The 13,055-nt window shown below is 36.7% G+C and overlaps 1 protein-coding gene and 1 long non-coding RNA gene across 2 annotated transcripts in view; both read left to right on the top strand.

The window, feature by feature from the left end:
- The window catches only part of COL3A1 (collagen type III alpha 1 chain), a 50,187-nt gene extending 44,469 nt beyond the window's left edge, over positions 1-5,718 (top strand). The window contains exons 46-51 of the mRNA XM_031045873.2: positions 1,082-1,135; positions 1,363-1,470; positions 2,116-2,398; positions 2,935-3,122; positions 3,311-3,553; positions 4,574-5,718. Coding sequence (XP_030901733.1) covers positions 1,082-1,135; positions 1,363-1,470; positions 2,116-2,398; positions 2,935-3,122; positions 3,311-3,553; positions 4,574-4,720 — 1,023 coding nt within the window. The 3' untranslated portion in view covers positions 4,721-5,718. The remainder of the gene's footprint in view (positions 1-1,081; positions 1,136-1,362; positions 1,471-2,115; positions 2,399-2,934; positions 3,123-3,310; positions 3,554-4,573) is intronic.
- Positions 5,719-7,815: 2,097 nt separating this feature from the next.
- LOC115945933 (uncharacterized) overlaps positions 7,816-13,055 on the top strand; it is a 38,333-nt gene continuing 33,093 nt past the window's right edge. Inside the window, exon 1 of the long non-coding RNA XR_004080116.2 lies at positions 7,816-7,940. This is a non-coding gene — a long non-coding RNA (uncharacterized lncRNA). The remainder of the gene's footprint in view (positions 7,941-13,055) is intronic.

Consider the following 13,055-nt stretch of genomic DNA (forward strand, 5'->3'; position numbering starts at 1 on the left):
TTTAACTAATTTACTGAAGACAGACAAAATTAAAAAGAAACTGTGTAATTTGACAGTCAAGTGTGTTCAAAAGTCCAGATTCCCTGAATCAACTTGAAATAAGTAACAGTAAAGCACTAGAAGAAGCTGCTAGCAGCTAAAGATAGGTTTGGTATAACCCCTTCCAGGTATGCGTCTGACTTTGGAACAAAAACTTCTTGCATTCATTTCTACAGGCTATTCCTGATTAAATTAGAAGAGATAAAAGCAAGGGTTTAAATTTCTATGTCTATTAGAAATATAGGGTAGACAAGCAACTAAATCTATGAAAAAGCTACTCGGAGTCCAAATACCTCTCTTCTGTCACGCATCTTTCACAGCAATTAATATTAGGGCAAAATACGCATGAAATAGTAAACTGCTGAATTGTAAACATACATTACCATGTTGAATAGTTGTTAACAGCTAAAAGAATTGAAGGGTGATAGACAGACATGTCCTAGGCATTTATGACAAGTAAAAATTTAAAAAGGTATTTATACTGAAAAGAATATTATTAATAGCTTTCATGATGTAAGTGAGAATCAAGAAACTAAAACTTGCTCTATGGAAGAGTTAATTGTAAATGCCACTGATACCAACATATTTAACAACACAGTATGACCTGTTGTCTAACATATGAATAAAATATCCAAACACCCAATAAATTCTCATTTACGCTATGACAGTCAGCAATCAGTTTTAAACATGCATTTGACAACAGATGTTTGTCAAATTATTTAAATAACTTTACTGGTAATATGATTAAAACTGCAGCATTTTGAGCCTACACCTGTGTATTCTTATGAACACAGGATTTCATGCGGAGCTCACTGATGCCTGTTGGCTTTCTTGCATTTTGGATATCACATCATTAATGTTTTTTATATAGAGAATATCCAAGGGGTTTTTTCTGGTTAAAGAATTACAACAGTTCTCTCTCATATCTGACATACCTTAGAAGGTTGTTCCATATAACCCTAAGGATGTTTTCAATGTCTCTATATAAGGCACATCCGGCTAGTTTAACATATTACTGAGAGTACCTGACTTTTCTTCATAGGGTCCCCTGGGTCCACAAGGTGCAATTGGAAGTCCAGGAGCTTCAGGTGCAAGGGTAAGAAAAACACCCTACTTAAGGCAACTGGAAGGAAGATTAAGAGTGTTTGTTTTGAAGCAAATAGAATTTATTTATTAAAGTTTGTCATCTTAACAAGCAACAGTTAGAGAAAATGCCTGATAAATCATACAGAAATGTTCAAATGATCTCTCAAAGCCTTTCTGAACTTGAGATTATTTGGTAGACTATTTTGACTATGTTATTTGTGTTCAACATTGTCCTAGGGTCCCCCAGGACCAGCTGGGCCACCTGGAAAAGATGGTACAAGTGGTTATCCAGGTCCAATTGGTCCTCCTGGCCCCCGCGGTACCAGAGGTGAAAGTGGTCCCTCAGTAAGTAAATTGTGCACACTCAAACAAATCTTTAGGGATAAGGCTCTCCCCTACTGGATTATCTCCCTCAGAAAAATCTGTATTTCATGGACAGATTTTGTTATAAGGTGTATCTAGCTATCAAGGCTAAATCAAAACGAACCTACAGATCATTTGTACTTGAGTGTAACTGTTGATGCACTGGGCATTATGTTAGTCTCAGATAATCACTAAATTTTCTGCATACAAAGGGAAGATAGTATCTCCACTTCAAATCGTGGACTCCCTTTGTGTCTTGGAAGCTATGAAATGAGTTTCCTAAGAGTACTCCAAAGAGGCCAGTGCTGCAGTGGTCGCTAGCATAGTCACTTCTAAAGCTAAGAAATGGTTATTCCCTGGATTTTGGTACAGAGGATTCCATCTCCTTCTCAAAGCCCAGACAGAAGGAGGACAAATACAGCTTGACAGAATTAGGGAAAAGAAAATTCCAATTTTAAGAAAATAAAGGGCTGGAAAGTCTAACAGATGTTTATGCATAGCAACTGCCATTATTTAATGAATAAGTAAATTGAATGTGAGAATTCTATATTTTTTAAGATTGAGATGCATGTAGGCACAAGTTTTAACTTGTGATCTCTGCTCAACACTATATTCATTATTTTTTAGGGTCCACCAGGCCAGCCTGGTCCTCCTGGTCCTTCTGGTCCTCCTGGCCCATGTTGTGGTGGTGGTGTGGCTGCCCTGGGTGCTGGCGAAAAAGGCCCAGTGGGCTATGGGTATGAATATCGAGATGAGCCAAAAGAAAATGATATCAATCTGAGTGACATCATATCTTCAATGAAATCAATTAACAACCAGATTGAAAACATCATTAGTCCTGATGGGTCACGGAAGAATCCAGCTCGTAACTGCAGAGATCTGAAATTCTGCCATCCTGAGCTCAAGAGTGGTATGTTTGTTAGGTTTTAATATCCACCAGAAATCTCGATCTAGCAAATTTAGCAGATCTTGAGGTGTTTGCTTTTTTTTTCTTTGCATGAATACTGTTGTCTTTGAGTATTTAAATGCAGAGATCTGCGATTAAAAAGTTGCTTGATTTTTTTAAGTGTCATGATAAAGATGATAAATGCAATAATAATTTCAAACTTTAATTTACTACGCATTTGCACAGTATATACACTGACTTCAACTTCATTTCTTACATGCTTATAAGTGAACATTTATCTAAAAAATTGTATGGAAAAAAAACCCCTTGACAAGTATAAATTGTATATGTGTTTCAAATGGCAGTCATACTACAGTATGCAGATGCACTCAGGATATTTTTATATGATCTTATATTATGTGGCACCTCTTCTTGTCAAAATTAATATGCTACCTAATTTGGCTCAGGAATCTGGCATAGAGATAAGCTGCACCGTCATACAGTCACATTCTCCTCCAAATATATTAAGTCCCTTAATATTTTACTTATTTTACCTCTAGGAGAGTATTGGATTGATCCTAACCAAGGCTGCAAGATGGATGCTATTAAAGTGTATTGTAATATGGAAACTGGTGAGACATGTGTCAGTGCTAACCCCAGCACTGTGCCAAGGAAAACCTGGTGGACCAATGAAAGCAGTGGAAGGAAACATGTTTGGTTTGGAGAATCTATGAATGGAGGTTTCCAGGTAAGAAATTACTTCAGTTATCAGCCCAAAAAGTAATGTACATATTTTACTCATGCACATCGCAATGTACTAAAAATAGTACTGAAATTAAACTAAGCTAAAAAATTTAGTGGGTGAAATAATAGTTATATCGACTATCCTTAGACAAGAGTAGACAAAAACTCTTGCTTAATTGTTGTACTGTACAGTTCAGCTATGGAGATCCCGAACTTCCAGAGGATGTCTCGGAAGTCCAGCTAGCCTTCCTCCGCATCCTCTCAAGCCGTGCCTCCCAGAACATTACCTACCACTGCAAGAACAGCATTGCCTACATGGACCAAGCCAGTGGAAATGTTAAAAAAGCTCTGAAACTGATGAGCTCTGTGGAAAGTGAGATCAAGGCTGAAGGAAACAGCAAATTCACATATGCTGTTCTGGAAGATGGCTGTACTGTAAGTAAACAAGACTTTAGTATTGTAGTTTAATTAAATAATTCCCTCTAGAAGAGTAGACCCATGATCAGGGAAGAGAGAGCTTTGCATGACTTGATAAGGAAAGGACACAACTTCACCTAATTGTGGAAATTTAGATTCTGCGCACCAGCAGTGTCACTCCTGTAGCAATGGTAGAAAATTTAAATCTGTGCTTCACAGGTATCTCCTTCCTTTAGAATCAAAGTCAGTGAAGTCACAGTGACCAAGTTTTAATTCATCCCATATCAACTCTAAAACTAAGAGTAGAAGGCATCAGCTTAGTCATAGAAAAAATCAATACTAGCTGATTCAAGCCATGAGCTATGATTATAGGAAGGGGCAAACACAGTCATCTATCTCACAGAGGCAACATTGCTCACTGTACCTTGCTCACAGTGGCAGGAAGAACTGGAAAGCAGCAATAATTGATGAGCATGCTGCTCTAAGTACCTTTAAAGGAACAATACAAAACACTGTTAACACTGTCCACAGTTTCTCCCTTCTGCTGTTTAAGGTCCCAGAAGCACAACAGCAAACTCAGACATACAGCAAACTTGATATTTAAGGATGCATGAACACATCTACTTTGCAACATGAAGAGCAACCTCATTTCTGCTGTCACTTTTTCCTGGATCCAGAACTACTTTTCAAACAGAGTAGCCATTTGTACCATCTCACAGAATGCAGAGCACATTTCAGACCTAAGTCAGGGCACTGGCACCACTCCAGAGTATTCTACATTCTATCATTTATCCTATCCCTTATGAGCTGCAAGGTCTACAACCCTATAAGACCTTCCATAAAAGGTCTAGAAATTAAGAATGTCTGTCTATCTATCTACAAGTTTGCATTTCTACAGAGACTGCAACCAGTTTTCATGGTGTTTAGAGGGACACATTGATATGGAAAGTATGAAGTTCAGTAAATTGTATGATAACTTTGACCTAGCCAAACACCAATTTCTCTAACATGTTTGGTTTTGTCTTTTCAACTTCACAGAAACACACTGGTGAATGGGGTAAAACAGTCTTTGAATACAGAACGCGCAAGACAATGAGGTTGCCCGTGATTGATATTGCACCCATGGATATCGGTGGTCCTGATCAGGAATTTGGCGTGGACATTGGCCCAGTCTGCTTCTTATAAACCAAAAATCCTGCTCTTTCTGAAACCCCAGCAAACAGATTCACACTCCAACTGTGCTCCCTTGTTTTAGCCTTGTCAGCTAGTACAGGTGACGATCTGTATCCCAGTTATTTATTAACAAAATTTCTGGGGGAAAAATCAATTTGATATCAAGGGTTATCTTTTTTGCTCTTACACAAAGTACAGTAAAAATGCTTTTTTGCTCTATTTTTTTTTTCCAAATTCCATTTTCAAAACATGTCTCCGTGGTGCTATAATACAACTTCAACACTTAATAAAACAACACTGTGTTCTATTAGTTGAATGTTAGCCAATTTACAAAGCACTGATTGCTCCCAGTTCCAAAGCTTACCCTTCTTTCAAAGATACAGTCCATAAAGCTAGAAAGACCTCCTTGTTTCAACTACCTCAACATGGACAGAAACTGGGAGGTGTCTAATGAGTCACACCAAAAATCAATCAAACCAATCAAAACACATTGAACCCATGGTCAATTCTGTGGAATTATTAGGTACAAAATTTTAAGAGTTTAATACCTAAATGTCAGTAGTCACCATAATTTTACTGTTGGATTGTATTCTGTTTTCAAAGGTGCTTCTCTACTTTCCTGTCATTGCTGGTCAAGACCACTAAAATTAGGGAAGTGTAAAAAACTAATATGATGGTGCTAATGTATTTTTCACGCCTAACTCTGCAAGTCAGGGTTATTGACTTGCTTAAAAAAATAAAAAGGTAATAATAATAAAGCAATGGTAAATGTCTCCTGTCAAAGATTGTCATTGGCATGTCATTGTTGAGAACTTTCTCCCTTCACTCTGTAAAAGTCAATAAAGATGCAAAATTGTGAACTTCTTCTGTCACATTAACACATTTATAGTGTTGAAGGTTATCCATCTTTGTAAGCTTTTATATGGTTGTTGGTCTATTCCTTACAGAGACACATAATAACATATCTTAATAAAACTCCTTGTTTCATAAAACTCACTTTTTAAAATTTATTTTACTATCTGAATCTCTTTCTTTAACCAAGTTAATAAGGCAGGCCACAACCCTGGTACTACTTTAACTGATTTTTCTAAGATAATTTGTTTGAAGGAAAACTCAGTAGCCCTGAGTGATGCAAGTTATGGCATCATACTATGATCAAGTGGCTCATTTTTGAAGCATGATAAGCTTCTTTGACTATCAACATGGATTCACCTCTGACACCAAGATAGAGCTCATGCACCAAAGCAGGTAAGTTTGGAGGAAATGTAAGAGCTTAATCTTCCCTTCCTCTATAAAAACCTACCTAAGTCTAAATAAATAGGTAGTCATAAACTACTGCTATCCTTTCAGATTACAGCTTAAATAAATGGTCTAAGGGTATCCAAAAGAGGTTGAAGGCAACAGCAGTTTGATAAAGCTGACCATCTAAGCATCTTGGTATTTTTTTATGGCCTCTGGAGATGCACAGCTGAGTCATCCTTTGATCATAGCAAAAATTCAAGGACATGCAGTCACCACAGCAGTTGAGCCGTGCCTGAGTTTCAGGCCAGAAGAAAATTTAGCTGTACACCAGCATCTGGGCTGTGAAACCACTGCAGAGGTAGATGCTGATAGATGCTACTTTGTCTTTCCTGTGAAGGAAGATACAGAGCCTGCCTCCACATCATTACCACACTGCCACACATTGCTCTACAGCCCAGCATCCTGAACAAGGTCAGACAAGAAGAAGTAGGAAGAAAAAATCCACAGATTCTTAAAGGCTCTCACGAATGATTACAGGTTGTGCATCCTCTGAGAATACCTGCAGGATTGCACCAAGCAGGGAAAATGGACAGAGAGATGCTGGGTTTTAAGAAACCTCACCAAATTTGTTATTAAGCCACAATGTTTCTGATATGTGTGTACTTTTACAGAAAATTTTGACATAATAGACATATGAAACAGATCAGCTTCATAAATAAAAAATAGATTAGAAAATAAGGAAGATTTATGTTCTAATAATTTGGAATTCTTTAGATTCTAATATTATGGGGGTTTTTTACTCTGATTTACTGTGTCAGCCTGCAAAAGGGTTTTATTTTACATGGGAATACAATTAAAAAGAAATAAATTTTACTGGACACTTTCAGATTAGCAACACCTTACTCACTGTTACAGAGCAGCACATCAAGTTCATAGACTACAGAAATTCTGGGACTAACCCATTTTGATGCAGGTAACTAATAGAGGTCTTTCAAAGCTGTCTGGAGCCACCTACTTTCAAGCTATAAGATAAATTGGGGTTTAGGCATATATTTACGTAAGTAATTGCACCTTTCTTTGCCATGTAAATTTAAAGTTGTATTGAATAAATTAAAGACAAAGCCATAGGCTACACACTTGAAAAAAGAAGCATGAAGGTGAATGAGAGGCTTGAAGTAATAAGGAAAGAAGCAGCTCACACTGTAGTAAGACTGAGATAAGAACATTCTCATTCTCATCCACAGTTTCTTATTCAGTCGTATGATGTTACCCCAGTTAATATTCAAATACTTCATAACACCATTTACTATGGTTCTTTGGGGAAAACAAGAAATGAAGCAAAAAAAAAAAAAAGCAAACACACACAAAAAATAAAAATAAAACAACCACAAAACCATCACCAAAACAAAGCCAAACCAAACCAAAACTGCCTCAGTTTCCCAGATGATACCAACAGTTTTAACATAATATAGGGTTTAATATTTGGTTTGAATGTCACCTTTCCAGCTAATTGCATGTTATCACCTAAAAGAGTAACTCTTTTGTAGGACACCAGAGTTTTTCTTGTGGTGAAACTGGACTCCCTATTGTCTGTGGGAGTGGTCTATTGCAACACCTTTCTACATTCTTTATGGAAAACATGTATGAAAAAAACCCAAAACAACCCAAAAACATGACAAGAAGCCAGCAAACCAGAAAACTTGACTAAGCTGTAATTTTAAACAATTCAGAAACATCTGTGAATCACTTGCTGAAGCTTACCTCCCTTTGGGTGACAGCTAGGGTCCTCCTACCTAGCAGCTGTGTAGCTTGAGAGCTTTAAAAACCCTACCAGGGTGTTTCACCACCCTTGGTGCATAGAGCATGAGAGATCACCAAGAGGCAGCTTGGCTTTAATGCTCCTCTCTGCTGGAGGTAAGCACTTAGGGACTGCTACTGACAAGAGAGGAAGCCTTCAGTAAGCTTGTGTCTGCAGCTCTTCACCTCAATGGTAAGTTTACAGTTAGAACCAGGCCAGGACAAATAGTCACTTATAATGGGGTTGTAATGGTTTCTGAATTTGAGCTACTAACTTTTTTTGGAAGCTAATTACCAACAACTTTCCTTGTTAAAAAAAGGAAGTCAGACATTTAAATGAGCAGCAATGTAGTTTGTAATCTGTGTTGTGACACCAGTTAAAAGAATCTTAAGCCTCTGCTTGCAGGCAGTAACTTGGAGGAAAATCTGCCTATAAGAATTTTGAATTGTCAAGGGGAAAGATCTTCCCAACACACATCTTGCCATTCTATGACTGTCCTGATAGCATTAGTAGAGAAATCTCATTTCCAGTGTTCCTTGTCAGCTGCATGTTGATTATATAAGCTAGAAAATGAGCTCTGCTGGAGGACCTGTTATTAATTAAGACTAACACATCTTCATTGTAGCCACCAAATTAGAATGCGTTTATCACAGATAACATACCCATTTCAACCAAGACTGAAACTCTAATGGTTCTTTGAAAAACCATACCAATTTCTTATCATCAGGATGAAAGTCAGGTCTGGCAAACTCTTATTTTTAAACCAAGTGCCTCTCTCCTGGACACGTGAGTAATAAGGCATTAGTTGCAGAGATCTTAACCTATAGTAATATACGAAAAAATTTTATTATTTACTATTTTAATACAATATATACTCATAATCAGAAGTCCTTGATTGTATCTTCTTATGTTTTAAAAGAAAATGTGTGGGAATCTGAAGTAATAGAACAGAAAGGTGGTTGGGAGATTAAGAGATGCTTTCTGTGTTTCACCTTACCTGTTTACTGAGAGAAGGTGAGATGTAGTTCACCCTACCTGGAGGGATTGCTGTTCAGGATGAATTAAGTCCACCAAAGCCATTGGTCATCATATTCTCTTTTTTATTTTTGCCATAAGTTCTACCTGGCAAACCTATGCTTATCCAGAAATTTTCTCTCTCAGAGGAGATTCATGAGATAGATACATTACTCCCTTTCAGTATACCTTTAGTCATGGGCATCTCTGGACTAAAAGTCAAAACTTCAGTTTTGTTGCTGAATCCATATTCACTGAGAGCACACAAAAAATGCTGCAGAAATTAATCTGGCAGATGGAAGAAAAATTGACTCTACTAGCATCCTGCTCAAACTACTGCTGCCTGCTACCTTAGTACTTTTCCAGATCTGCCAGCAGATTATAAAACTTACAATGCTGATAGCACATTAGACACATCAGCAATCAAGCTCTCCAAATTTTCTTCTATGTTCTGTAAATCTCTAAAGCATTCCATTTTCACCATCCTCCTCAGGTCCTCCTGAATACTGTCCAGTCTATTGACTACTACAGTGTGTCGTGTTTCTCATCTCTGACATTATGTCATTTCTTCTTTGGCTTGCAGAAAAAGAGGATTTCTTTTATGATTCTTGTAGAGATACTGTGCAATAATCACATCACAGGGATGAGCAGAAGCTTCACAAGAAAGCTGGTCTTTTGTACCTAGTTTTCCCTTTGTGACCAAGCATGGTCTCTTGGAGTGGACAGGGTTCAATACAGGTGGTTCACAACTGTAGTTCATCATATTCTTCCTAACAGTTCCCACAATCTCTAATACATTAATAAGCATTACCTCTGATCTTAACATGAGCTAAATTTCTGAATGGGATCACAGCAGGTGAAATAGGCTGGATAAAAACACTAGCTTTGAAGAAATTGAATTTAACTCTCGGGTATACATCTAGAAACTTTGCTCAAGACTCCTTTATGGATGGTTTGAACTCTGTGAAATATGCTTGAAATTGCACACTTTAACAAAGTCTTTATACTTCAAGCAAACTGGCCACAAATAATCCAAAATCAAAACTTTTTCTAGCATAAACACACCATTTGACCAACTGGGTCTACAGCTCCACAGTTTCTTCAGCATTTCTACTTCAGCTATTGAACTGGTAATTTTGATTTATATTTTGTCATTTTCTCTTTTATTTTATGTTAATACCATCATTAACAAATACTGTAAGTTTTACCTTTGTTTCTGTATGGTATTTGCCTGCTTGAAGGAAATTTTTTTGCTTCAATTGCATTTCTACATTTCCATTTAGTTACACTTTTCCTTTGCTAATTGTTTTACACTGTTACTTCCTGGTATCCTATTATTTTTATAAATAGCCTCTCAATGAGGCCAACTACCTAGCAAGTATTACATCTTCAGGACAGCCTTCATTTCCTGAAAATAATTGCTATAGTGTTTAGCTGCCCAATAACTACACTGCTCAATCTCAAGCAGCTATATGAGATAAAAGAAACCCAGGGGCTCTTATCCTACAGTAATAAGAAAAATAATTCTTTTTGTTCTTAACCCATCTTTAGACTTTTTTCTTGACTTGAGGGAAAGAAATTTCCCTCATTCTCCTATATTTGCTTGCTATGTTTTGTAGTCTTTGATTGTGTTGGTTTTATTTATATATTGTGCCATCTTCTTTCCTGTATTTGTGTTGCTTGATGTATTCTTCTACTGCATGTAGTACTCTACAGATTCTTTTCAGTTTAAAAAACTTAGAGTTAAGTATTTATAATAGCTACAAGGAAGTTATAACAGGCAAGGAATGAATTTGGGAGGGAGAGGCTACAACATTTGAACTTACGCTCTCATGCACCCAGAAACAACAGACTAACCACTGAGCTAGAGGGGAGCACCAAAACAGAAGAAAAAGCAAGATATCTGTATGGAAGGAGGGTGGAGATGAGATGCATTTTCAGCTGCTCCACCAGCCTAAAAGAGCAAACATTCAGACAAAATACAAATTCTTCTTCATAGTTACTCTAAAACAGGTTCAAAAATCCAAAGCTGTGATTTAGAAAAAAAAAAAAATCCTGCTGTTCAGGGAAGACTTGAACTATCAATTCCTTGTTGGTCTTTCATTTTAAGCATCCAGAACTACTAAAGAGCTCTCTGCAAGAAGGTCCTGATGCAGTAAGAAGGAAATGACATTTGATGTACACATTCAGAGCTGGGCTCCTCTAGGAAATCCAAAAGGAACATTTTATTATTTGATAAGATCAATATTACTTAAATTACACAGTATATAAATCTATATTAATACTTCTCATTTAAGTCACTGGACACGTTAGCTGAGGTATCCAGTAAACACTATCACTGTGATCAGTTCTGTCCTCTGTATCTCTTTCTGCTCAAAATAAATTAAGGAAATGTTGAGCTAGAGTAAGAAAAAAAGCCTTGGAGACAGCATTATTGAACCCCTTTCAAAATATATATTTAAATGTGAAAGATAACTAAAACTAGTCAACAGCAAAAGAAGAATATGCTCACTAATGCCTGAATCTCAATTCTTTGTTCATTGTGCTTGCAGATAAACTATGTCTGGAAACATTTGTCATAACCTCTAAGGTCCACAGAGTATATCTGAAAGAATTTTTTTTTCTACTTTTTTTCCCCTCTCTAATCAAGAATTTATTCTTTCAAAGTTTTCACTTGAAATAAATCCAGAAGTAAAATACACTGTAAAAAGTAGTCAGTGTTAGGAAACACTGCTTGCAAAAAGAAATCCAAACATAGATTCTGCTGTGTAGCTGCATAAAATCTAAGTTCTGAAGGTGAAAAAATTGTGTTAAAAAACCTCAATAGCCCTATGGACCAAATCTTTTGCTTTTCATTCTTGGGTGCTTTTTTTGTTCTCTGTCAAATACTAGAAAGGATAGGCTCTCATTACACTGACAGGGCCCCTTGCACCAGGTAAGCTCTGCTTCGTCCCAAGTCTGTAGTCAGCTGTATGATTACATACAAAGTCTGGTATTTTATATCTAGAGTTCAGTGGCACAGGGATAAGAACATGACAGTAATACTACAAACACCTTCAGAACAAACAACTGCAAATCCAGATGATTTGGTTAAAATCAAATTGTAAAAGAATCCATAAATCTTTCTTTAAATGTTGAAGATAAACTACCACACTGACTCCACCACTGATGTAAACATAGAGTAAGTGCTAAATTATGAGCAGCAAACAACAGGATTTTACCTTCTGGATGAGATTTTAGTGAATTGTTGCCACACAGCTGTTGCACTACTGGTTTTGAGAAACCAAGAGAGACTGTGTGAGCTATGGGAAGTCTTGGGGCTCATTGTCCACTGAGGACACGTCAGTTATGGAAAACTATATCAATGACCATATAATATATGATAATTTAATTTAAATGTAGGCTCTAAAATGATATTATCATAGCCATTCTGAACTACCTTTTCTACCTTTTCTGAGGCCATCTGCAACAAAGAACTGCGCTATATGTTATAGATGGTATTTATTTAATGCTACTTTATAAATTGATCTACTTTTTGCAAATTGTCAGCTCCTTCATTCTAGGTTCATGAGATTAAAGCTGTATTTACAAGCAGCTGTGCCACACTGCCTGCATAAGAGATAAAGTAGTTTAGAGCAGTGAAATTACCCCCACCATGCTTTTTAAATTTTTTTTGTCTACTTAAAAGGATTCTGCAGTACTTGAAGGAGTGCTAAAACAGGGAAAGAGATGTAATATGCATGTATGTTATAAATATAGTCAAGAGACCAAAAAAAAAAAGAAAAAAAGGCATGTCCAACAACTTGCATTGCAAAAGATCCTTAGCCAACTACTTGGATTTCCCAAGAGTTCACACTTCAAGTGAGACTTTGCCTCTGTGATTCTCCAGTGGTGGTTTTTACAGAATATTATCTTAAGACTGCTTTCTAGTTAAAGCTCTTTTTCAGTGCCCAACTCACCTGAGAAAATACTGCATGCATCATATGGAGAGATGCAAAGGGAAGCTTGAAAAGAAAAGAAAATATCCCTCAAAATTAAATACTCTTTGCCTTCAACAGCCTCACAAAACATTTATAATTACTCATGGATTATAATAGTCTGCTGACAAAAATCAGAGATTAAAGACAACTTTCAAACTAGCACCTATGCTCTGAATGTTATTTATTTTGTGCATCTGGATAAACATCCTGTAGAGGTATGATCACAGCCACAGGATACCTACTGTTGCATCAACATGTTGAAACAAGCCATTACACCTCAGATTATCCAGTGAAATTAATGTTATCTAAAACT

Source organism: Melopsittacus undulatus, chromosome 8, assembly GCF_012275295.1.
Source record: "Melopsittacus undulatus isolate bMelUnd1 chromosome 8, bMelUnd1.mat.Z, whole genome shotgun sequence".
Lineage (NCBI taxonomy): Eukaryota > Metazoa > Chordata > Aves > Psittaciformes > Psittaculidae > Melopsittacus > Melopsittacus undulatus.